At 36.8% G+C, this 22672-nt stretch overlaps 6 protein-coding genes and 1 long non-coding RNA gene across 9 annotated transcripts; 3 read left to right on the plus strand and 4 right to left on the minus strand.

The window, feature by feature from the left end:
- Positions 1-4566: 4566 nt before the first annotated feature.
- On the plus strand, positions 4567-5658 carry LOC114927197 (F-box protein CPR1-like). The gene has a single exon (XM_029296820.1). It carries the CDS (start codon positions 4567-4569, stop codon positions 5656-5658), a length of 1092 nt encoding a protein of 363 aa, XP_029152653.1.
- Positions 5659-7967: 2309 nt separating this feature from the next.
- Positions 7968-9485, plus strand: LOC114924120 (uncharacterized). Of its 3 annotated transcripts, none has more exons than XR_011879413.1 (4): positions 7968-8185; positions 8308-8597; positions 8681-8791; positions 9280-9485. It is a non-coding gene; the product is annotated as an uncharacterized lncRNA (long non-coding RNA). The 3 variants fall into 3 exon arrangements; XR_011879412.1 differs by having other exon boundaries at positions 7971-8185; positions 8308-8580; XR_011879414.1 differs by having other exon boundaries at positions 7974-8185; positions 8308-8588.
- A 545-nt stretch (positions 9486-10030) lies between these two features.
- On the minus strand, positions 10031-10599 carry LOC140172906 (uncharacterized). Its single transcript, XM_029296836.2, has one exon. The coding sequence runs from the start codon at positions 10597-10599 to the stop codon at positions 10243-10245; it is 357 nt and encodes a 118-aa protein (XP_029152669.1). The 3' UTR covers positions 10031-10242.
- LOC114927199 (uncharacterized) lies at positions 10031-13663 on the minus strand. The gene is made up of 6 exons (XM_029296833.2): positions 13616-13663; positions 12149-12427; positions 11763-12035; positions 11552-11662; positions 10978-11202; positions 10031-10894 (listed from the first exon to the last, which is right to left on the minus strand). The coding sequence occupies exons 1-6, from the start codon at positions 13661-13663 to the stop codon at positions 10814-10816; spliced, it is 1017 nt and encodes a 338-aa protein (XP_029152666.2). The 3' UTR covers positions 10031-10813.
- A 2389-nt stretch (positions 13664-16052) lies between these two features.
- Positions 16053-17590, minus strand: LOC114927200 (uncharacterized). Its single transcript, XM_029296837.2, has one exon. It carries the CDS (start codon positions 17243-17245, stop codon positions 16130-16132), a length of 1116 nt encoding a protein of 371 aa, XP_029152670.1. The 5' UTR covers positions 17246-17590; the 3' UTR covers positions 16053-16129.
- Positions 17591-19186: 1596 nt separating this feature from the next.
- On the minus strand, positions 19187-19916 carry LOC114927203 (uncharacterized). The gene is made up of 2 exons (XM_029296840.2): positions 19390-19916; positions 19187-19238 (listed from the first exon to the last, which is right to left on the minus strand). The coding sequence occupies exons 1-2, from the start codon at positions 19914-19916 to the stop codon at positions 19187-19189; spliced, it is 579 nt and encodes a 192-aa protein (XP_029152673.1).
- A 1389-nt stretch (positions 19917-21305) lies between these two features.
- LOC112795434 (F-box/kelch-repeat protein At3g06240-like) lies at positions 21306-22469 on the plus strand. The gene has a single exon (XM_025837361.1). The coding sequence runs from the start codon at positions 21306-21308 to the stop codon at positions 22467-22469; it is 1164 nt and encodes a 387-aa protein (XP_025693146.1).
- Positions 22470-22672: the final 203 nt, after the last annotated feature.

The following is a 22672-nucleotide window of genomic DNA, read 5'->3' on the forward strand; positions in this document are numbered from 1 at the left end:
ACGTAAAAATCCCATGAACCGACCTAGATGGTCGTCAGGATAAAACGACGAGGTACAAGTCGGTGTAAAGAGGCTATAGAAGTCGATCATGATAAACTCGGGAGCAGTCCGACTCACAGGGCGGAATGCGAAACCGAGTAAAATTAAAATGAATCGCAAAAGTAGCCTAAGTCACGAAAAACTCAATAAAACAAATTTGAGTACTAGGAATAACAAAAAGAGATAAAGAAAACTAAGAAAAAGGCTGCCTTGAGAATCAAGGAAATTCAGAAAAGCAGGCAAGTCCCAAAGAAAAGGTTTTCTCCAGAAAAGATCAAAGAGTCAAAGGAACCACGAAAAGCATGCGCGCATAAGGTAACTCAAAACCCTTATCCAAAAAGGGCATTTATTTAACGCTAAATTAAACCCCTATTAAAAAAGGGGCATTACTGTTTTGTTTACGGCCTTAAAAGGCCAAATAATTGTTCAAAACACCAACAAATAAACATAAAGAGTTTAAAAAGAGGGACCCACAGGCCGGGCCCCGATAGCCAAAAATCACTTTTTTAGATCACCATCAGCAAGGTCAGGGGGAACGCCAGGAGCAGGAGTTGAAGAGGAAGTCGGAGGAACGGTAGAAGAACTCGGAGCGTCCTTAGAGCGAGGAGGGGACTCTACGATCCTCTGCCCCCGAGTCTTTAAATCAGACTCAGATTCCACTATGGGGGCAGGAGGATCCACGATGGCACCATCAATAACAACCTTATCAGGGTCCAAAGGAGAAAGGTCCAAGTCAGGAGCAATAACTCCGACCTGTTCCTTGAAAATCCTCCAGGCCTCATCAGCACCATCCGCAATAGAGTCCTCCAACTCGGTGTAGGCCTTCCGAGCGTTCAGTAAGTCGTTCTTTACAGACACAAGATCAGCAAATAAACTATTGTAGCTGGCTTGCGCTGCCTTCCTCAACTCCACCTCCATGTTGCATTGGGCTTGCAACTTCTGCCCCTTCTCTCGGAGGCTGTTCCTCTCCCCCTCCAGTTTGGCGACTTTCCCCTCCAACTCCTTCTCATGCTCCTGATATATACGAAGCCTACCCTCTAGCTCCTCGACCCTCGAGGTCGTCCCTAAAGAGCTGATGGGAGTCTTCTCAAATATATCCAAGAGTTTGCCACAAACCCCCGCCGTCTTGAGACTCTCCTCAACCACAGTAGTGAGGTAGTGCCGAACAGAAACATCATCCATACTCATACGAGCATGAGGATAGATGTTCTTTCGGACGAACGCAAGAGCGTCCGCCTCACCAGAAGCGCCAGACTCTAAGGTCTTGCGCTTCTTTGGCTCTGGTTCGGGAGTAGGTCGGACGGAAGGGGGTGGCAGAGAGGAAGCAGAGGAAGAAATTACAATAGGCTGAGAAGGAGTCCCAACGTTCCGAGGAGGAGGAGGGGGAGAGACAACCATCCTAACACCTCCAGACCTGGCTCGAGACTTTGCCTTGGCTTCCTGAGCCCTCTGGTAAGACTCTTGAGCGTTTTTCTTTGCCATCTCTACAAAAAACAAATTGGTAGCCAAAATCAGACAAAGTCGGTAAAAGAAATTGCAAGTCGGAAATAAGCAAGAAACACAAAAAGCTACCTAATTGTGACTGGACAAAGGTCGGCGACCCCTGGAGAAATTTTTTAGTATCCAAGTATGGGGCCCTCCCCCACGCTTCTCGGAGGAACCCCACAATGGCTGCTTCTACCTCATTTAAGTCATCCAGACCATATTTCTCGCAAGGGGAGGCCTCCAGCCAATATAAAGGAAATCGGGGAGAAGAATGATCATCCAGGAAAAAGGGGTGGTGACCCTCTACAGCTTGCACTTTGAAAAAGTAGTTCTTGAAGTCATGAAAGGACTCGTCAAAAAGGGTAAAAAGTCTCCGACCTTGTATGGCTCGGAACGACACCCACTGTTGTTTATTGTTTAGCCCACTGAAGGGTTTTGTCATATGGAAAAGATGGAAGAAAATCTTTAAAGAAGTCGGGAACTCTAAAGCCTGGCTGACAAATTGATAAATTTTCAAAAAACTCCAAGAGTTGGGGTGAAGCTGGGTGGGAGCGACTCGACAGTGACGCAAAACAGATCTCAAAATTCGAAAAAGGAAGAAAAACACCCAAACGGGTGATCATGCACTCATACATAAAGAAAAAATGAGGGGCCGCCTCATCGACTCTTCCAAAACAAACCCGGTCTTCAGGACCCGGGACTACCAATTCGTATTTTGGTTCGTCATCCTCAGAAGTGCAAATTCTGTGATGAGTGCGAAGGTTGGTAATGAACTCAGAATCGACTGAGGGCTCCTCCCCTAAGACCGTGACATCAACCCAGTGAGAGAGAGTGTCTACAGAAGCCATTTCTTTTTATAAAAAAGGGGTAACAAACCTACAAGGGGAAAAGAAAAATCACCAACACGGTCTCTAAAGGGAGGAGGATGCGAAACTAAAGTCTACAAATCAAATTTATCTACAAAGGCATATTAAAGAACTAACCTTTATCCGGAAATAAGGGTTGGAAGCAAAAAGCCTTCGAAGACGCAAGAACACAGTACGAACGAATGCAAGGAAAATTTGAAAGATCGCAGAAACGAAACAACGAAAGAGAGGGAAAATATTTATAAGAACGTTAGGGGCATAACGGTAAAATTGGGGCAATCATTAATAAAGATGCACCGTTACCAAGGCTATTAAATCCCTACGCACACCCCTAACGGACACGACGCTTGATTGGACGTAACTGTCAGAACCAAAAGGTCACGAAAAATCACGTCGGTTTTCAAACCATCACGTCGGTCCTCTCACAAATCGGCTATGACCCCGAGTTGAATACTCGAACCCAACTCTTAAAAATAAATTGGGCTCGAGTAGGGGCACTGTTCATACCCTGGCCCAATAAATAGGGCCCAGGATCCAAGCAAAGAAGCCCAACCCAAAGGGGTTGGCCCTCCCCCAGTACCAGCCTTCGTCCCCAGAAGTCGGTACTGAACACGACCTGCTCCAAAGAAGTCGGATACGAGGGTTAGCTGGCAGATAACACTCATTCGAATGAGTAACTGCCCCTAGAAACTCTCTAACCACTTCATAGAGCCATATCTTAACCTCCCTAAGATATGGGAACGGTTATCCACCTAAAAAGGTGGCACTACTTCAGCGGTGGTTATTGGTTCACCACTATAAATACCCTGACATCCCTCAGGTATCACTAAGTCCCAATACATTCTCAACTTGCTCACACTCTTGCTAACTTAGGCATTGGAGTGTCTTTGCAGGTACCACCCCCCATTCTTCCACACACACAAGTCGGACGGAGGAACACCGAGTTTCAGGATCGCTCGATAGTCACCTCCTTCGCGCGTTTGGGCCAAACAACGTCATCCGGCCCACGAATCTCTGGTTACCCACCGTCACAAGAATCATTGTTTGATTCGAGTTGGACCCGATTATCCATTAATTGCAAAATCAATTTAATTAGTTCAGTTTAAATTCGAACGGATAATCGAGTATTCACAATCCGTACTCACCCCTACCAATATTACGATTTTAAATGAGTCAATTGATTTTACAAAGTTTTTATTAGATCTGACGATTTTAAGATTTCAATCTTGTTAAAAATTTACGTTTTACATACTTAATTAACTTTTTCGATTTCACGGGCACATCCAATGAAATTAGAGTCATAAGCTTTAACTTAATGTCATACTAGTAATTAGTAGCAACTAGAGGTGTTCGTGGTGCGGTTTAGTTTGGTTTTAAGGGAAAAAGTCATCCAATACGAACGCTTAATTTATGTGCGGTACGGTTTGGATTAGATGAACTTTTTTCGAAATCCGATCCGATTCGATCTAATTACAAGCGGTTTGGATTGGTTTGGATTTGCGATTTTTTAAATAAAAAAAATTAAATACATATAACAAATCTTAACATCAAATTTTAAATAATCAACAATGACATAACAAGTCTTAACAATATCTTAAAAAGCCAACGATAACATAACAATAGAAATAAAATTATAGGTTAGTTAAAATAAATAAATAAATAATATTTTCAACGTAAAATATTTATTAAATAATAATAATACATGAATAATAGAAAAATGTATAACAAATTGAATATGTCATAAGTATAATTGTAAATATAATAATAAAATAATAATATTATAGCACATTGTGAAGTTTAGATTGGATTGGATCGATTATGAAAAATAGATTCGAAATCCGATATAATCCAGCAGTTTGCAAAAAAATAGAATCCAATCAAATCCAAATTAATGCGGTTTTAATCGATTTTCTATTTAGATTAGATTGGATGAGTGGTTTAATTTAGATCTATTTGAATTTGAACAAGCCTAACCCTAGTAGCAACCAAGGATGTCAGTAAATTATTCGATTTCACAACAGTTTTGAAAAGGCAAGAGGAATCCTAGGCTCAAAGATAGAACGAACTAACTAACAAGAATTCAAATCGGATAGAATCTTTGACCAACAGCCCTTAATTCCCAACACTCTTCATCAATTACATAAGAACCAAGCAGAACAAAACAGAGCTTGCTTCCATGGATAGAAAACAGAAGAGCATCAACGAGCTTCTCTCTCTGGAGTTGCTCCAAGCAATCTTAGTGAGGGTACCAGCCAAGCATCTCTTGCCTCTCAGGTTCGTTTCTAAGCTATGGCTCTCTCTCATTTCCGATCCAACCTTTGTGGAATTTCATATTCACCACACTTCAGCATTCACCGCCCCTTCATACTTCTTCACCCGGAATGATCAACCGGTTGGCTCCATTGACCTACACGCACTCTTTCATGGTGGTGCCACCCTTGGCACCTCAATAGAAAAACTCTCTCTCCCTTTCCCATGGAAGAAGAGCACACGTGCCAATTTACTTGTTCTTGGATCATGCAGAGGGTTTGTATTGTTACACCACTGTGAACCATATTATATTATTCTATGGAATCCAGTGACCCAATCCCACAAAAAAATATCTTACTATAATGCTGTTGAAAAAAAGAAGTATATTATTCAAGGCGTTGGTTATGATGCATCAAATGATGATTACGTAATAGTTATAGCCTTTAAGAAAAATCAGCCTCATTGTTTTTCTTTGAGGACTAATTCATGGACCAAGATTGATGTTGCACCCCGCACACCTTTGATAACCCAGGAGTTTAAACATGAGGGGTTGTTCTTTAACGGAGCTATACATTGGTTGTCTTATCGACGTAACAATCAAGATATTCTAATTTTTGATGTGACGAAAAGGAGATTCTCAAAGATACCTTTACCTGAACAAAGACTAAGGTGGTGGTCCTCCGAACTCGTGATATTAGGAGGGTGCCTAGCTTTGAATGTCTTCAACTACGGTGATGATAAAAGAACTCAGATATGGGTGTTGAAGGAATATAAAGTGCCATCATCTTGGACTATTCTCTACGAGATTCCTCATCACTGCGTTTATTCTTTATTCTTATCTAATTACAGTGATTTTATTGTGTTAGATCGTGCCAATAACAATTTTGCCAAGTATAATCTTGAAGGAGAGAGGCTTCAGTGTTTTAAATACTTGGACTATGGTTTGGACTATGGTTTCTTACCTTTTGAGTACACTAGTACTGTGTATACTCCGAGTCTCGCCACACTTCCCAGCTGAGACAAGAAGAAACGGAAAAATGGTATGTAATAATTAATGAGCTTTATTTGCACCTTGTTATATATTCATGTTAATTTAATTTCTTAATAATTAATGTACGTGAGTTTTGAATATTATTTATGAATAATTATTCTCAGAAGACATCAAGGATGATTGGAATCACAAAGAGCTCAAACAAGGAACGTGAATAAGGGAGCAATCCAACTTAAGCATGCATGCATGTTGTTCTATTTTAAATAGATTGTAGGGTTGGCAATTGAGTTGAAAGCTACAAGAAACTTTAGTTTTATTCTATTTTGCTTTAAAGTTTGAATTTTGTGTGTTGTTATTGTTATTGGAATAATCATTCATCGTTTGATGAAGATACTGTTTCATATACATGAAATATGACGAATGTTTAAATTAAATTCAATCTTAAACGAAATCCTCTAATCCAATTCAAGTGACTGGATTCGCATAATTTTAAAGTGGATTCAAACCTAATTTTTAACCAAAAAAAAGGTATTAATTGAATTAAATTAATTTTGAATTTGATTTTTAAATTCATATAATCCAATCCAAACAACATTATACTGTTATTAATTATTAAAATTGATGAAAGTTTCAATTTTTATTTTATAAATATCACTTGTTTACAAAATTCCTCATTTTGATTTTTCACAAAAAAATTTAACGCTTTTTAAATTCATTATTTAGGTTTAGAAGAAAAAAATACTTAGAAAATAAACAGAGGAGGAAGAAGATAGTGCATATTCACTGTCCTGAGTTTCTATCTTTCTAATCATATTGAACAATATTTCCAATTCAAAAGTATTCCAGTTATGAGGAAGATGGGGTTTCAATAGCGCCAAAAACACATGAATTTATTACACATCATGAATTTAGAATGTTAAAAATTAACTTAAAATTCAAACTAAAATAATCCTTTTTTTTAAGGATCTATTAAAACTGTTCTTATTAAATATTATATTTCAATATTTTGAGAGACTAAATTTTAGGTTCAAATGGGAGTTCAAAAAATTTGATACGTGAGAAACTCTAAGGCTTAAAAATAGAAACTCTAAGGCTTAAAAAATTTGGTACGTGAGAAACAATGAAGGCCGGGTGCGGAGGTCTTCTTGGAACCCATAGATGAATCTGGAAAGATGCCGACCAGTATAAGCTGAGTTGTGGGGCGTCCTTTATGGACTTCACATGGCAGCAGACCTGGAAATGAGAAGAGTGGAAGTGAAAGTAAATGCAAAGGAGGTCTATGAGATTTTGAAAAGTACAAGACAGGAAAAAAGTAATGCTAGCGGGTCAGCAATTTTGTGATTTGTAGCCATCAATGATGATTTTAATAATGTGAGATTGGTGTGAGATTTCATCTAATTGCTTACTTTTCTTTGCTAGTCACATGCTAGCCAGAATTTAACAAAGTTGCTAGCCTCCTAGACTTTTCCGACAGAAAAATTATGCAACAACAAAGTGCTCAGAGAGAGATTTACAAAATCCTTCGAAAACCTTGGGAAATTGTTTTTATATATATTGAAAGAGAAGCCAATCAGTGTGCACACTGACTAGCACACAGCCATTCATGTTAGTTTTCATTGCATTGTAATTAATGAAAATTATGCCACAACAAAGTGCTCAGAGAGAGATTTACGAAATCTTTCGAAAACCTTGGAAAATTGTTTTTATATATATTGAAAGAGAAGCCAATCAGTGCGCACTAGCACACAGCCATTCATGTTAGTTTTCATTGCATTGTAATTAATGAAAAAGTAATGAGTAATATGCATTATGCATCAAGTTCCAATCAAATGTCACTTTTGTCTATGGATGGTGAATTCGAATTTATCAATGCCGAGGGAATCATTAATCAATGTCTTACTTCCTATAGTCCGGTCTTGTGGTAAGTTTCAAAGTTTAGATCTTTTTCATGTCCAAAGCTTTGAGTTTTATCTGTTGAGCTTTTTTTGTTTATATGATTTTGCAGTCCATCAAGTTCACCATGAATGTTGTTAAAGGTTAGCATCACGAAGGATTCAAACAAAGAGAATTAGGAGCCAACATACAAGTGAACAGCTTGACACACCGGGAAGAACATTTGAAAAGTGCAAATGAAGTTTAGTCTCTTTTTTTTTTTTTGTTAAATCTAATATATCTTTTGGGCCATGGATTCCTTACTCCTACATTTTTGTAGGAGTATCATTAACCTGCATCAAAATAATTATAAAATATACCCCGTTTTTTTTTTTTGTAAAAATTACTAATTGCATTTTGATCCCTCTAATTATTAGTTTTTTAACTTTATTCTTTTTCCTTTCATTCTCACATTAGAAGCATTCAAGCATTCAGAGAAGAGAAGAAAAGGTCTGCTAGGGTTTTATACAATTTCAATTCCTGCATTTCTCGCTTCTTCTTCCTCTTCCTCTGCTGCAAGTCTCATTAGCATTATCCTCGCTGCCGCAACACGCCTCCGCGCGCAACCTGCCGCCGCCGCCCACGACGCTGCCCCCGCCGCGCAAGACGCTTTTCTCCACATGTAATAGATGTATTGTAATTTATCATTTGTTGTTTTGCTATATTTGCAGTTGGCTTTCAACTTTTTTTCCCCCTTTGAATATTTGGTTTCAACCATTTTGTTAATTTTAATTTTCGGTTTAGGTTGAAGACATACTTGGAGAGCATGCTGATATTTTTATTGAGCACTATTACATAAAGCAGTCTGGTAACTGTGACCTATCTAGCATGAGCGATCCTCACGATGAATTCAAGGGAAAGAATGTCCTGATTGAGAGAAAAAAATCAAAAGATCCTTCAGAGATCACATCAAAGTACAGCATGTCAATCGAAACATATAAAGATATTCTTGGAGAATGTAGGCGTAAGCTGTTCGAAGTAAGGTCAAGGCGGGCAAGGCCACATTTGGATGATAAAGTATCCCCGTAAATATGGTTACTAATTTATTTAAGAATCTTCTATTATGATACTGGTTTCAACTTTTTAGTATGAGTCTCAAGAGATCCTATGCTTCTAGGTTATTGTATCTTGGAATGGACTGGCTATCTCATCTTTTTCCAGGGCCTACAAGATTCTCCTGGGTGAAGCTGAGGGTACTAAATTCTATTTTCCTGTTGTTGGCACTGAAGTAAGTTTCCCCTTATAAAGATGTGTCCATATATGTAATTAGAGAGGCTTTGATATTTTAGTTTTGCCCTTTTGCTGAATGACTTTTGGCATTTAAAAAGATAGAAGACACACTGCTTTTATATCATGGATATCTGTAAATTATCCTATTATGGATAAATTTTATATTGTTGTGTTGATCAAAATGGGAATTGGCAGTTTATGAGTTAGTTGGCATTGGCAGTTATAAGGGAATTGTGGATGAAGCTTGTTAAAGGAACACCTGGAGACAATTAGATCCTCTTCTTTTTTTCAGTTTTGAGTAATTGCTAATATATTCAACTTTCTCCTTTTTGTTTTGCAAATTCCAGCCAAAGGAATACATGCAAATTGCGGAAAAAGTAGCATATATTCAACTTCCTTGCTGCTAAGAAAATTAAATATCTTACTATATATATAGAGTTGAACCTCGTAAAATAGATAGTTGAGAGTCGTTATTTTTTTTTGTAGGTATGATATTTGATATGATATGAAGCAGCCGAAGAAAATTCATAGTCCAAACGGAAGTGCAGTATATATTTTTTATGTTGTATATTCTTTATGTTGTATATTCTAGTAAATCAACAGAGAATTAAAACTTTATATTAAATTAATGTACTAGCAAGAGATGATATAAGACCAAATGCTCTGAATAAGAAGACAATTCCAAGTCGAAAGAGTTGTTACAATTTATATATGAAGGCTGGTGTATGTGTAGCAATTGAAGAGTATGCAACTTTTGTGTGACTCTACTCTTACATTCGACAAGTGGATTCATACTCATTTTGACAAGTTACGTTTTGTTGAATCTATACTAGATCCACAACAATACATATCTGTTGGAATTCATTATCGCTTTCTTGTCTCCTCAGATCAGAGATGCCGCTTCATGAATTTTTTTTTATAAGAAAAGTATAAATAGACAATGAGAATACTAAACAATGTGAATAATGAATATATTATATGTTTAATTTAATAAATATGCAGATAATTATGTTTGTTATTCTTATGTTTGTTATTTTTAATTGAATGGTTATTTCTTTTGATATGCATATGCCCCTCGATGACACTAAATTCAATTAAACCAAAGAAGTAATAATATATCTCTTAAGAAGAATCGAGGGATAAATACATTACTGACAAATCTTGGATATTAAGCTTCATAAACCTAACTACTAACTGTTATATCAGATTCATCCATGAAAGTATTGGATTTTCAATGTGTCATGAACATTAAATCTGTTTGCATTCTCACTGGTGGCTGAATCATGAATTCTCAGCCTATCAAATTTGGTACATCAATTCTGATCCAATTTCTATAACAGCAATATAAGAACAGAAGATAACAAAACAAAAGGCTAAAACAGAAGTATCTTATTACAGATTTTAACTAAATACATTTCAATAGGAGGGTTATTTTGTTATTCTCATGTTTTAAGAAGGATGGACCTTGCCAGAAGAGATTCCCTTCCAAGCAGATTTCATGGAAGCAGTGGCTGAATTGAGTGCAGCCTCAATATACTTCTTGGAAGCAATGGAGGCAGCTTTCTCCATCAAATTTCCCATCTTTCTTGCACCCTCAGCAGTGTTAACTAGGCTCTCCATTTCAGCCTTTGACATGCTCTCAAGCTCCTCTTCGAAGCGCCGGAACTCGTCCATGGCACTTTCCGTGACAGAATCAAGGTAGTCCTGAGCTTCCTGCATGGAAACCTCAGCCTCTTCAACCTCTTTCTGTTGCTCAAGTTCTGCAGCTGCCCATGCCTTGTATGACTCAATCTCAAACAGCTTCATGAGGACGATTTTTATGGTCTAGGAAACTGTTCACTTTCTCTTATCTCTCTGAAAATTGAATCCCTTGAGGTACAAGGCTATAGTTGGATCAGGGTCCCTGAAACCGGGCATTTGAAGAAGCTTTCAATTTCCAACAGTTCGGGTAATTGATATTTAAAAAGATTTATAGCTGACATCGAGTTCCCAGAGGGTTCTGCCCCATCATGGTCTTCTTTCACACGGAGAAGAACTGAAATATCCACCTGCAAGTATTATTGAAATATCCACCTCCATCCCCATCAAGAAACAAAGCATCCTGCAAGTAACACATCTCAGGAGGAACTCGATGTCTGGCAAAGCACCGTGAAATTTCTTTCAGATTCAGATATCAATCTTTACCTGAGTGCCCTGCAATTCAATTGCCCATTGAAGCCAGTTGATTCCACCACCAAATTCATAGAGATCCAGTAATCCAGAGATCAGAAAAGCATAATCATCCAAGAAACCAGGTGCTTTAGATGGAGAATTTCTGAAACTATGGTTCAGCCTTTGGGTTTCAGCATTGTGAAGTTCCTTCTTAATAAATAATGCTGCTTTTTCCGCAATTTGCATGTATTCCTTTGGCTGGAATTTGCAAAACAAAAAGGAGAAAGTTGAATATATTAGCAATTACTCAAAACTGAAAAAAAGAAGAGGATCTAATTGTCTCCAGGTGTTCCTTTAACAAGCTTCATCCACAATTCCCTTATAACTGCCAATGCCAACTAACTCATAAACTGCCAATTCCCATTTTGATCAACACAACAATATAAAATTTATCCATAATAGGATAATTTACAGACATCCATGATATAAAAGCAGTGTGTCTTCTGTCTTTTTAAATGCCAAAAGTCATTCAGCAAAAGGGCAAAACTAAAATATCAAAGCCTCTCTAATTATATATATGGACACATCTGTATAAGGGGAAACTTACTTCAGTGCCAACAACAGGAAAATAGAATTTAGTGCCCTCAACTTCACCCAGGAGAATCTTGGAGGCCCTGGAAAAAGATGAGATAGCCAGTCCATTCCAAGATACAATAACCTAGAAGCATAGGATCTCTTGAGACTCATACTAAAAAGTTGAAACCAGTATCATAATAGAAGATTCTTAAATAAATTAGTAACCATGTTTACGGGAATACTTTATCATCCAAATGTGGCCTTGCCCGCCTTGACCTTACTTCGAACAGCTTACGCCTACATTCTCCAAGAATATCTTTATATGTTTCAATTGACATGCTGTACTTTGATGTGATCTCTGAAGGATCTTTTGATTTTTTTCTCTCAATCAGGACATTCTTTCCCTTAAATTCATCGTGAGGATCGCTCATGCTAGATAGGTCACAGTTACCAGACTGCTTTATGTAATAGTGCTCAATAAAAATATCAGCATGCTCTCCAAGTATGTCTTCAACCTAAACCGAAAATTAAAATTAACAAAATGGTTGAAACAAAATATTCAAAGGGGAAAAAAAAGTTGAAAGCCAACTGCAAATATAGCAAAACAACAAATGATAAATTACAATACATCTATTACATGTGGAGAAAAGCGTCTTGCGCGGCGGGGGCAACGTCGTGGGCGGCGGCGGCAGGTTGCGCGCGGAGGCGGCAGGTTGCGGTGGCGGCGGAGGCGTGTTGCGGCAGCGAGGATAATGCTAATGAGACTTGCAGCAGAGGAAGAGGAAGAAGAAGCGAGAAATGCAGGAATTGAAATTGTATAAAACCCTAGCAGACCTTTTCTTCTCTTCTCTGAATGCTTGAATGCTTCTAATGTGAGAATGAAAGGAAAAAGAATAAAGTTAAAAAACTAATAATTAGAGGGATCAAAATGCAATTAGTAATTTTTACAAAAAAAAAATGGGGTATATTTTATAATTATTTTGATGCAGGTTAATGATACTCCTACAAAAATGTAGGAGTAAGGAATCCATGGCCTATCTTTTGAATCAAATCCAATAGTAAATTAGTAATATTTTTTAGTTGGTTATGCAAAACTTTAGATGTTTTATTTTGCAGATTACATAATGTACTTTTTTTATCATGTCAAAATTTTATGAACTCAATCCTAGAAGTTTTAATTGTAGATTCTTTTGGGGATAATAAGTTTCTCCTGCAGACTTCAGATGCAAGGTACAGAATCCAGTGAATTTGTCAAATGAGTCTTGTAAAATTTCTGTTTGTCTGTGTTATCGAGCAATGTGTGCTTATTTTATTAATCTTATATCTAATTTAGTTTTAAATTATTGGGACGAAAATACATAGTGAATAGCTTTTAAAGAGAAGCAGAATTAGTATCAGTAATTTTGTCAAGAAATTTTTTTGCACGCTACTTTATTGTACTGAACTGTCAATTACTATAGATAAATATAGATTTTATAAATAATTTTTAGCAGATGGCCTATCCTTATAAGATTAGGTACATTCAATGAAATTAGAGTCATAAGCTTTAACTTAATGTCATACTACTAATTAGTAGTAACCAAGGATGTCAGTAAATTATTGGATTTCAAAACCGTTTAAACAAAATTCAAGAGGAATCCTAGGCTCAAAGATAGAACTAACAAACAAGAATTCAATCAGATAGAATCTTTGACCAACAGCCGTTAATTCCCAACAGTCTTCAGCAATTACATAAGAACCAAGCAGAACAAAACAGAGCTTGCTTCTATGGATAACAACCAGAAGAGCATCAACGAGCTTCTCCCTCTGGAGTTGCTCCAAGCAATCTTAGTGAGGGTACCAGCCAAGCATCTCTTTCCTCTCAGGTTCGTTTCTAAGCTATGGCTCTCTCTCATTTCCGATCCAACCTTTGTGGAATTTCATTTTCACCACACTTCAGAATTCACCATCCCTTCATACTTCTTCGCCCATAATGATCAACTGGTTGGGTCCGTTGACCTACACGCACTCTTTCATGGTGGTGCCACCCTTGACACCTCAATAGAAAAATTCTCTCTCCCTTTCCCATGGAAGAAGAACACACGTTCCAATTTACTTGTTCTTGGATCATGCAGAGGGTTTGTATTGTTACGCCACTATCCATATTATATTATTCTATGGAATCCAGTGACCCAATCCCACAAAAAAATATCTTACTATAATGCTGTTAAAAAAAATAATATTATTCATGGCATTGGTTATGATGCATCAAATGATGATTACGTAATAGTTATATTCTCTAAGGAAAACCAGCCTCATTGTTTTTCTTTGAGGACTAATTCATGGACCAAGATTGATGTTGCACCCCCCACACCTTTGATAACCTACGAGTTTATACCTTGGGGGTTGTTCTTTAACGGAGCTATACATTGGTTGTCTTATCGACCTAGCAATCGAGATATTCTAATATTTGATGTGAGGAAAAGGAGATTCTCAAAGATACCTTTACCTGAACAAAAACTAACGTGGTGGCCCTCCAAACTCGTGATATTAGGAGGGTGCCTAGCTTTGAATTTCTTCGACTACCGTGATAATAATAAAAGAACTCAGGTATGGGTGTTGAAGAAATATAAAGTGCCATCATCTTGGATTCTTCTCTACGAGATTCCTCACCACTGCATTTCTTTATTCTTATCTAATTACAGTGATGTTATTGTGTTAGATCGTGTCACTATGAATTTTGCCAAGTATAAACTTGAAGGAGAGAGGGTTCAGTGTTTTAAATACTTTAATTATAGTTTCTGTCACGTAATAGCTTTTGAGCACATTAGTACTGTGTATACTCCGAGTCTCGCCACACTCCCCAGCTGTGACAAGAAGAAATGGAAAAATGGTATGTAATAATTAATGAGCTTTATTTGCACCTTGTTATATATTCATGTTAATTTAATTGCTTAATAATTAATGTACGTGAGTTTTGAATCTTATTTATGAATAATTATTGAATTGTTTACTGCAGTTAGGTATTGGATTGAGTTTTGCTGGCGGATCTTTTCTCAGAAGATATCAAGTTTGTCAAGGATGATTGGAATCCAACTTAGGCATGCATGCATGTTGTTCTATTTTAAATAGATTGTAAGGTTGGCAATTGAGTTGAAAGTTTCAAGAAACTTTAGTTTTATTCTATTTTGCTTTAAAGTTTGAATTTTGTGTGTTGTTATTGTTATTGTAATAATCATTCATTGTTTGATGAAGATAATGTTTCATATATATGAGATATGATGAAGGTTTAAATTAAATTAAATTTAATTCCGTCTTAAACCAAATCCTCTAAACCAATTCAAGTGACCAGATTCGCATAATTTAGAGTGGATTCAAACCTAATTTTTAATTAAAAAAAGTATTAATTGAATTGAATTAATTTTGAATTTGATTTTTAAATTCATATAATCCAATCCAAACAACATTATACTATTATTAATTATTAAAATTGATGAAAGTAAATTTTTATTTTGTAAATATCACTTGTTTACAAAATTCCTCATTTTGATTTTTCACAAAAAAAAAATTTAACTCTTTTTAAATTCATTATTTAGGTTTAGAAGGAAAAAAAAACACTTAGAAAATAAACAGAGGAGGAAGAAGATAGTGCATGTTTCAGTGTTCTGAGTATTCCAGTCATGAGAAAGATGGGGTTTCAACAGCCCCAAAAACATAGATGAATTTGTTACACATCATGACTTTAGAATGTTAAAATTTAACTTAAAATTCAAATTAAAATAATACATTTATTTTTTGTAAGGATATAATTAAAAGTGTTCTTATTAAATATTATATTTCAATATTTTGAGAAACTAAATTTTAGGTTCAAAAAATTTGGTATATGAGAAACTCTAAGGCTTAAAAATAGAACTAACTAACTAACAAGAATTTAAGTCTGATAGAATTTGGACCAACAACCCTTCACAAATACAATGAAGCATTTACATAAGAATCATACAGAGCATGAAAACACTTAGCATGAATGGATAATAACCAGAAGAGCATCAACGATCTTCCTCTGGAGTTGTTCCAAGCAATCTTATTGAGGGTGCAGGCCAAAGATCTATTCCGTCTCAAGTTTGTTTCTAAGCTATGGTTTTCTCTCATCTCCGATTCAAACTTCGTGGAATTACATCTTCGTGGAAATTTCAAAATCATTTTACTCCTTATAAGAAGTACTAAGTAACAGTTAACAGAAAAATTATTAAGTGCTTCTTATACAAAGTATAACTCTGATTCTAATGTGTTAATTGAACAAGAAGTTATTAACGAGTGTTTATAACAAATTAATTGAAGAGAATAATTTTTTAATGACTCTAATTAACACAAGAGGAGAAAGAAGAAATATTGTCCAATTCAATGAGTCGCTTTCTAGCTAGCTATACTGAAAAACAATCAACTAAGCATGCATATATTATACACATAATTTATGCTCAACCTCACAATTCAAAAAGCTCTGCAGTAAAGAAAACAATTGATCAAACTAAACTAATACTCGAAATAAAGATAAACGGAATATTTTCAAAAATAAAAAATAGTAAAATCTAGCACAAGAATATAAAGAATATGGACAAGAAAAGGAAGAGAATCAATTAATCTTGTGGTGCATTTTTTTAACAAGCTGGCTCATCTGGAACCTCCAGAACATTAAAATTGCGAAGCCCACACCCATTAAAACAAAGAGCCAAATACTGTCATCTTGACCCTCTCTCTTTGACCGCACCTCAGCGATTCCGAAACCCTCCCTCACTGAATCCCCAACCCTCCCTTCGTCCAAGTGTCCGTACAACACGTAAACCCTTCCCTTCTCTCCCATCGTCACCGATGTCGGAAACCGTCGCAGATCCAGCTCCAACCTGTCGAACACCACTCCCTCCGCCCAGCTGTCTTCGCTCTTCAGGAACCACATCTTGTTCACCGGCGACACCGCCGCCGCAACTCCTCCGTCCTTCCTCAAGGCAATGTCGTCGGCGCCGACGAGATCCTCGTTCAAAATCACCACCCTCGCTGTTCCGTCGATCGCGTCAACCTTGAATAGTTTTCCCGTGCACGATTGAACAACGAGGAGGTAACCTTTGCTTACGTAAGCTATTCCATTGAGGCCTAAGAGGCTGTCGTTCTTCGCCGTCGCCGGAATGTTCGCCGTGAAGAGCTGAGATCTGGAGAAGATCGAGGCCTCGCCATCAACGGTTACTTTCCAGATGTAGTTTCCCGCGGAGTTTGTTACGAAGGCATTACCGTCGTAGTCGACGGCGACGTCGTTTGCGGCAGCGGGGGACGTGTCTTCGGAGGAGGAAGGGAGCGAGGAGAGGAATATTCGGTGGCGGGAGCGAGCGTCGTAGGCCGCGAGTGCGTTGAACGGAGGTTGATTGTTGTTGTGGTTCTGGTGAACGACCGCGAGGAGGCGGTTGCGGTAAGAATCGACGGCGATGCCGAGGATGGAAGCACCGTCAGGAAGGTCGGTGTCGGAGATGAAGGTTTCCACGACGCCGGCATCGGATACTGCAGCGATAAGGCGCTGCTGGAGGGATCCAAGGAGGAAATGCTGCGCTTGTGGATCCCACGCGAGTGATTCTGGATACAGGTTCGGTGAGCGGAAATTGATGACGTGAGCATTACGTGCAAGAATAGGGACTGTTTGGCTGATAGCGATTACAAAAATGGGAATAAGGAATAGAGATTGTTTGGGTGATAAGAATAGCATGGCTTTTTGCAGTAGTGAGTGTTAAGGGGAGTGTAGAATTAGAACTCTGCAAGAAGCTGGAATGTGTGGCTCCATAATGCATAGTGAAGAGGTGTGATGGGAAACACCAAACCAGTCACAACAAATATAGCGATTAAGAGGTTTGAGTGTTTGACTAAGCCCTTAGTTCTTAAACTAACTATTTTTAGCAATCTAGGAAACTAGAGTTCCATTATTTGATCTTATGAGTTATGATTATGAAAATATAGTATTTGAGGTTTTTTTTTTTTTTTTTTATTAAATTAACATTAAAAGAATTGGGCAACTTTTTGTAAGTACAAAGTATTTATTTTTGAAATTACAATAAAATTACAGGATATTAATACCAATGACCTATAGTATAGTGCGTGTGATTGAGAAATTTTTATGGGTTTTGTTGATTAAAATTATTATTTTAAATTAGTATGGTACCCTTCGAATTAATTAATAGTGAAGATGCTGTCATAGAAAGTTTAGGATGGCAGTAACTCTTATAGCAATGTTCCCTGAAACTCAACCAACCACGCCATCAATTTCATATCGTCGGATCCTGCAGAGGCTTCGTAACTTTACCTCAATTCCCTGAGAAAAGCTTCTCCTAGTACACTGCTGTATATGACTACTTGCTTGTCATAGGTTTGAGGGATGATGAAAGAACAGAATATCAATTGGATTTGTTTTCAGCGAGAAAGAATTCATGGAGGAGCATTAAGGTTGCACTACTTCTCAATGATCCACTAAACAGGGGACTTCGCTGTCAAAAGGGTTTTTTTAACGGCATTCATTGGTTGATTGAGCTCTCTGTCCCTCTTTCTGAATTGGGAGAGTACGTTGCTGTGTTTTATTCCTATAATTAAGGGAAGTCTGAGTGATAAATTCAATTAGAAAATGGATATCATGTTTAGACTTGGAATCTGTGCTTTGCAATGACACTAATGAATTCCATGGTTTTAGGGGTTAATCTTTCCAGGAAAGTAATTTTCAAACTTTACATCTAGATATACAACAAAGAACAGCATCAAACACTTACATTGTAGTTTGGGCAACCCACGAACGGTCTCCCTGGATTAGAATTCTGGCAGGCGCGCATTTCTGTTTTTATTCATTCTCCTCATGATGCTTCCAAATGATCGTGGGTTGTTGGAGCTCCCAATTGCATTGCTAGCGCTAGCCATAACGTGTGGTGTTCGAAGATGAAGAAGACACTGAAGACTCACTTCTGGTGCGACGGAGAGTAGACGAGAACAGCGTGTGCGATGGAGAAGAAAGGAGAAGAATTGGGGGCTAGGGTTTTTAACCTAAAATTAGGGACCAAATTGAGTCCAAAACGTTTACTGCGCCACCTCAGCTAGCCGTTGCGCTGCTAACGTGTCACCAGCGACTCCAGGTCAACTTTCCGGTTGCGCTAGCTGGACGAAATTGACCGGAAGGACGACTATGATTACCGGAGCTCAACTTCAGGGACAATTACGACTAATTTTTAACTTCGGGATTACTTTGAGGCTCGACGATAACTTCAGAGACCACTTTGATGCTTACCTCCCTAACAAATAGTGACATGATATTATATAATATATACATGGTTCTACACAGCATATATACCAATCATTGTGTCATAATATATGTATTGACTTAATAGAGATCTCAATGCAAAATGAATATCGGAAAGCTACATTCATCATGCATGTATAGCAGAAGAGAAATAAAATTAAAGCAGACTTAAGAACTATTAGTAGTACTATTATTGCATATTCACAAAAGATACTGCATGTAATACATGACTTGCACCATTTGAATTGTCTATATGTCCTTGAGTTTCCAACATTCATATATGGAAAGAAACTCATTTTTAAAGCAAACTCAAAAACAAATACAAAAGTTTCTTGAAACTCCTTCCACTTTACCTTTAGCTTAAAACAACAATCAAGTGGCTAAGTTGGTGCTCTCTTCAGTCCCTTTAACTCCTGATGAACTCCTGCAGAAAATATCAGTTTATGAGTAAACTGGTAAAGTCACTATAGTAGACATGGATTTATCAAAACATTTCATCCATCATAATGGCATATAGCAAAATTAGCAGGGCTAAAATGGCACAAAGCAAAGCACGAAAGAACAATGTTACATACCCTTCTTTCTCCTCAGAGCCATCATTAGGCAGCATCAAGAGACTCTCTGTATAAACATTATACGAAACGTACCCAATCTGATCACAAGCGTGATCAAAACGCAGGAGCAGCTCTCCTCTAACATTATATTTCGACATTCCAGGTGATTCATCGAATCCTATAAAATCGCCATCCTCGGACAAGCACACTGGCTCAAAGTAACTGCTGGGAATCTCATAGGAAGTCCAAGAAGACTGCACGTTGTACTCTTTCATCACCCATATCACACATTTATCATAATCATAATCACATTTATCATAATACAAGGCTAAACACCCTCCCAGTACCGTCAGTCGGCAAGGATAACACTTTCCTACTTGTTCTGGCACAGGAATCTCTAAAAAACCATTCCTTTTGCTAGTATCAAAGACAAGAATAGTAACAATAGCATCATAATCACCATCATGATTCAACCAATGGATAGCCCCATTAAAGAACACAGAAGGTGCCCAATTTTTCCATATTTTTATATTGTTGTATTCAAACATTAATGAATTCCATAGTTTTAGACTTGGAATCGACTGTGCTTTGCAATGACATTAATGAATTCCATGGTTTTAGGGGTTAACCTTTCTTTAGAATGTCTAATACGTTGATTTGTAATATGAGCTAGGCTTCTTGTGCAGATACTCAAGAAGAAAATCACAATGAGCTCAAACAAAGAGAATCAGGAGAGCATGAACTTGAGAACACAATTTTTAGTGTAGCTAGCTAGAATGTTTAATTTGACTGGTAAGAAGCTTCAAAGAATTTGTTTTTGTCCATTTTCTTTTTCGAATTTGCTTTAAAAAATTATGATTTCGTTTCAGATATGAATGATAAAAGTTGAAGCTCACGCATAATCGTATAGTTAGCTTCCATTTGATAAATTATTTGAGTTTTTAAGAATCCATTTAACACCAAAAAATTTACTTTTCTGTTAGCATAAATTGTAGGCAGATAAAAGAGTAGTTGAGATATCCAACAATCAAGGAAGATGATAAGAAAATAAAAAACTCCGATCCTAAGATTTGTTAATTAATTTTTAATTTTATATTAAATTTGATTTTTAGATTGAATTTTATTTAAATTTTAAATTTCCAAAGATATGATAACTGATTTTAATTGATTAAAGCTTGGTTTGGTAAAATTTTTTGAAGAAGTGCTCGTGCTTTTTAAAAGTTCAAACTCCTCAATTTTATGTTTGGTAAATAAAAAAGATCATGTGCTTGTACTTACAGCTTTTAAAAGATCGGAGTACTTTTAAGTGCATGTTTTTTAACGTGTTTGGCAAATTTCTAGTAGTAAAAGTAAAAGCATTAGTAAAATAAAAAAAAGATCTTTTTCATGTAATAAATAAACAAAAAAGTACTTTTATATTGTTATACCCAAACATAATTGATAGATAAAAAACCTTTTTACATGAGATATCCAAACATAAAATTACTTTTACTTCTATAAGATCTTTTAAAAAAATATAACTCGAAAAAAGATCTTTTCTTAAAAACTCACCCAAACAAGCCCTAAAAGCATCTAAGATAAAGCTTTTTAAAGTTGGCTTGTGCTTTTCAAAATTTAAAAGTCTAATATAACTTCATATGTTAACTAATTTTCAAATTTAATACTTACATTTATGTCTATTATAGTATTTTTAAATTTTAAAAGCTATTTTACCAAATACAATTGTTGTTGCTTGTGGTTGTGGTTATTAAAAACAATTTTTAATTTGATTTACCAAATATAAATGCTACAACTTTAAAAAAGTAAAAGCTTTACCAAACTAAACCTAAATGGAATTTGATTAAATCTTAAACACACTAAAAGGATACTACTAAAGCACTTATAACTTACTAGTGCAACCAAAGCAGAAACACTTCATCATCTTTTGCTTGAATGCCATGGACATGGACGTCCACAGTAACAAGAAGAATAACAGAAACATCAGCATCGACGACATACTTCCTGCAGAGTTGGTACGAGGAATCTTAATGAGGATTCCCATAAAAAACCTTGTGCGTCTAAGGTGTGTTTCCAAGCTATGGAACACTTTGATCTCAGACCCCAACTTGCCAAAATCCCATTTTGATCTCTCTCTGGCACCCTCCCATAGACTCCTCCTCTATCCCGACGATTCCACCAAGCCAACAACTGTTGATTTAGATGCACTCTTTCTAGATGGTCCTTCTAAAACATCAACAAATGTCTCTTTCCCTCCCAATAAGGAAAACCAATCAGATGATGGATTCTATATATTCAATTCATGCAGGGGTTTCGTAGCTCTATTCGAAGACCCACATTATATTGTCATATGGAACCCATTAACTAGATCTCACAGAGTATTTTCATGTGAGGGATACAAGAATTATAGTCCTATGCAGAAGCTTCTCAAGCGCTCCGCTATGTTTGGCTTTGGATACGATGCATCAGAAGATGACTACTTGGTCCTTCTCGCTTGGAGGAATACCAGAAAAATGGAAGACTACTTGGGTTTATTTTCTTTGAGAACCAATTCATGGACGACTTCTAAGGTTACACTTCCAAATGACCCTTTAAGGAAGAGAATTATCTCGCTGCCTGGGGTGTTTCTCAATGGGGCTATTCATTGGTGGATTGCCCCTCGTTTTGGTACTGGTGTTGATTCTGGTGGTGCTATTATTCTTGTCTTTGATATGATTGAAAGGCGTTTCTGGGAGATGCCTGTGCCAAAAGAAATAATGACGAATTACCATCCTCCTGGGGCTCTTGTGGAACTGGGAGGGTGCCTAGCCATTTGGTTTACAAATTTCGACAAGAAAACCGACATATGGATTATGAAAGAATATGGAGTGCAGTCATCTTGGACAGCATACAAGATTCCTTGTCTTTTCTTTAGGCCTTTGAACTTATCCAATGATGGGGATATCATTGGATTTGATATCTTAAAATCATGTTTGGCAAAATATAATGTTAATAATGGAGAGATGCTCCAAAGTTGTGGCAAATTTTGTGGTTTGAATGAATTTTGCGTGTATACTGAGAGTTTATTGGCTCTTCCTGATGATTTTATGGAAGGGAAGGAGTAGAAGAAAAAGCCAAGGGTACGTAATGCTTTAGGGAATTAATCAATGTCTTGACTTTTAATTGAGCAATTTTAAGGGTTTAAGTTCTTTTACAATGTCTAATATATGGATGATGTTTTGAACTGCTCTTCATGAAACTTTATTTGTTTTTTGGTTTGTGAGTTTGTTTTGTCATATGATGACGATATGATGATGATGATGATTTT

The sequence above is a fragment of the Arachis hypogaea genome, unplaced genomic scaffold (genome assembly GCF_003086295.3).
Source record: "Arachis hypogaea cultivar Tifrunner unplaced genomic scaffold, arahy.Tifrunner.gnm2.J5K5 arahy.Tifrunner.gnm2.scaffold_50, whole genome shotgun sequence".
In the NCBI taxonomy this organism is placed as follows: domain Eukaryota; kingdom Viridiplantae; phylum Streptophyta; class Magnoliopsida; order Fabales; family Fabaceae; genus Arachis; species Arachis hypogaea.

What these genes read in the sequence shown, in the direction of transcription:
- LOC140172906 (XM_029296836.2), bottom strand. Translation starts at nt 10,599, where the DNA reads ATGAAGCTGTTTGAGATTGAGTCATACAAGGCATGGGCAGCTGCAGAA.
- LOC112795434 (XM_025837361.1), top strand. Translation starts at nt 21,306, where the DNA reads ATGGACATGGACGTCCACAGTAACAAGAAGAATAACAGAAACATCAGC.
- LOC114927200 (XM_029296837.2), bottom strand. Translation starts at nt 17,245, where the DNA reads ATGCTATTCTTATCACCCAAACAATCTCTATTCCTTATTCCCATTTTT.
- LOC114927199 (XM_029296833.2), bottom strand. Translation starts at nt 13,663, where the DNA reads ATGGATAGTGGCGTAACAATACAAACCCTCTGCATGATCCAAGAACAA. An exon ending in TCTGCATGATCCAAGAACAA is followed by an intron (nt 12,428 to 13,615) that starts GTAAATTGGAAC and finishes TCTAATTATTAG; the next exon opens with TTTTTTAACTTTATTCTTTT. An exon ending in GGCCACATTTGGATGATAAA is followed by an intron (nt 11,663 to 11,762) that starts GTATTCCCGTAA and finishes CTATGCTTCTAG; the next exon opens with GTTATTGTATCTTGGAATGG.
- LOC114927197 (XM_029296820.1), top strand. Translation starts at nt 4,567, where the DNA reads ATGGATAGAAAACAGAAGAGCATCAACGAGCTTCTCTCTCTGGAGTTG.
- LOC114927203 (XM_029296840.2), bottom strand. Translation starts at nt 19,916, where the DNA reads ATGTTTGAATACAACAATATAAAAATATGGAAAAATTGGGCACCTTCT. An exon ending in GGCTCTGAGGAGAAAGAAGG is followed by an intron (nt 19,239 to 19,389) that starts GTATGTAACATT and finishes TATTTTCTGCAG; the next exon opens with GAGTTCATCAGGAGTTAAAG.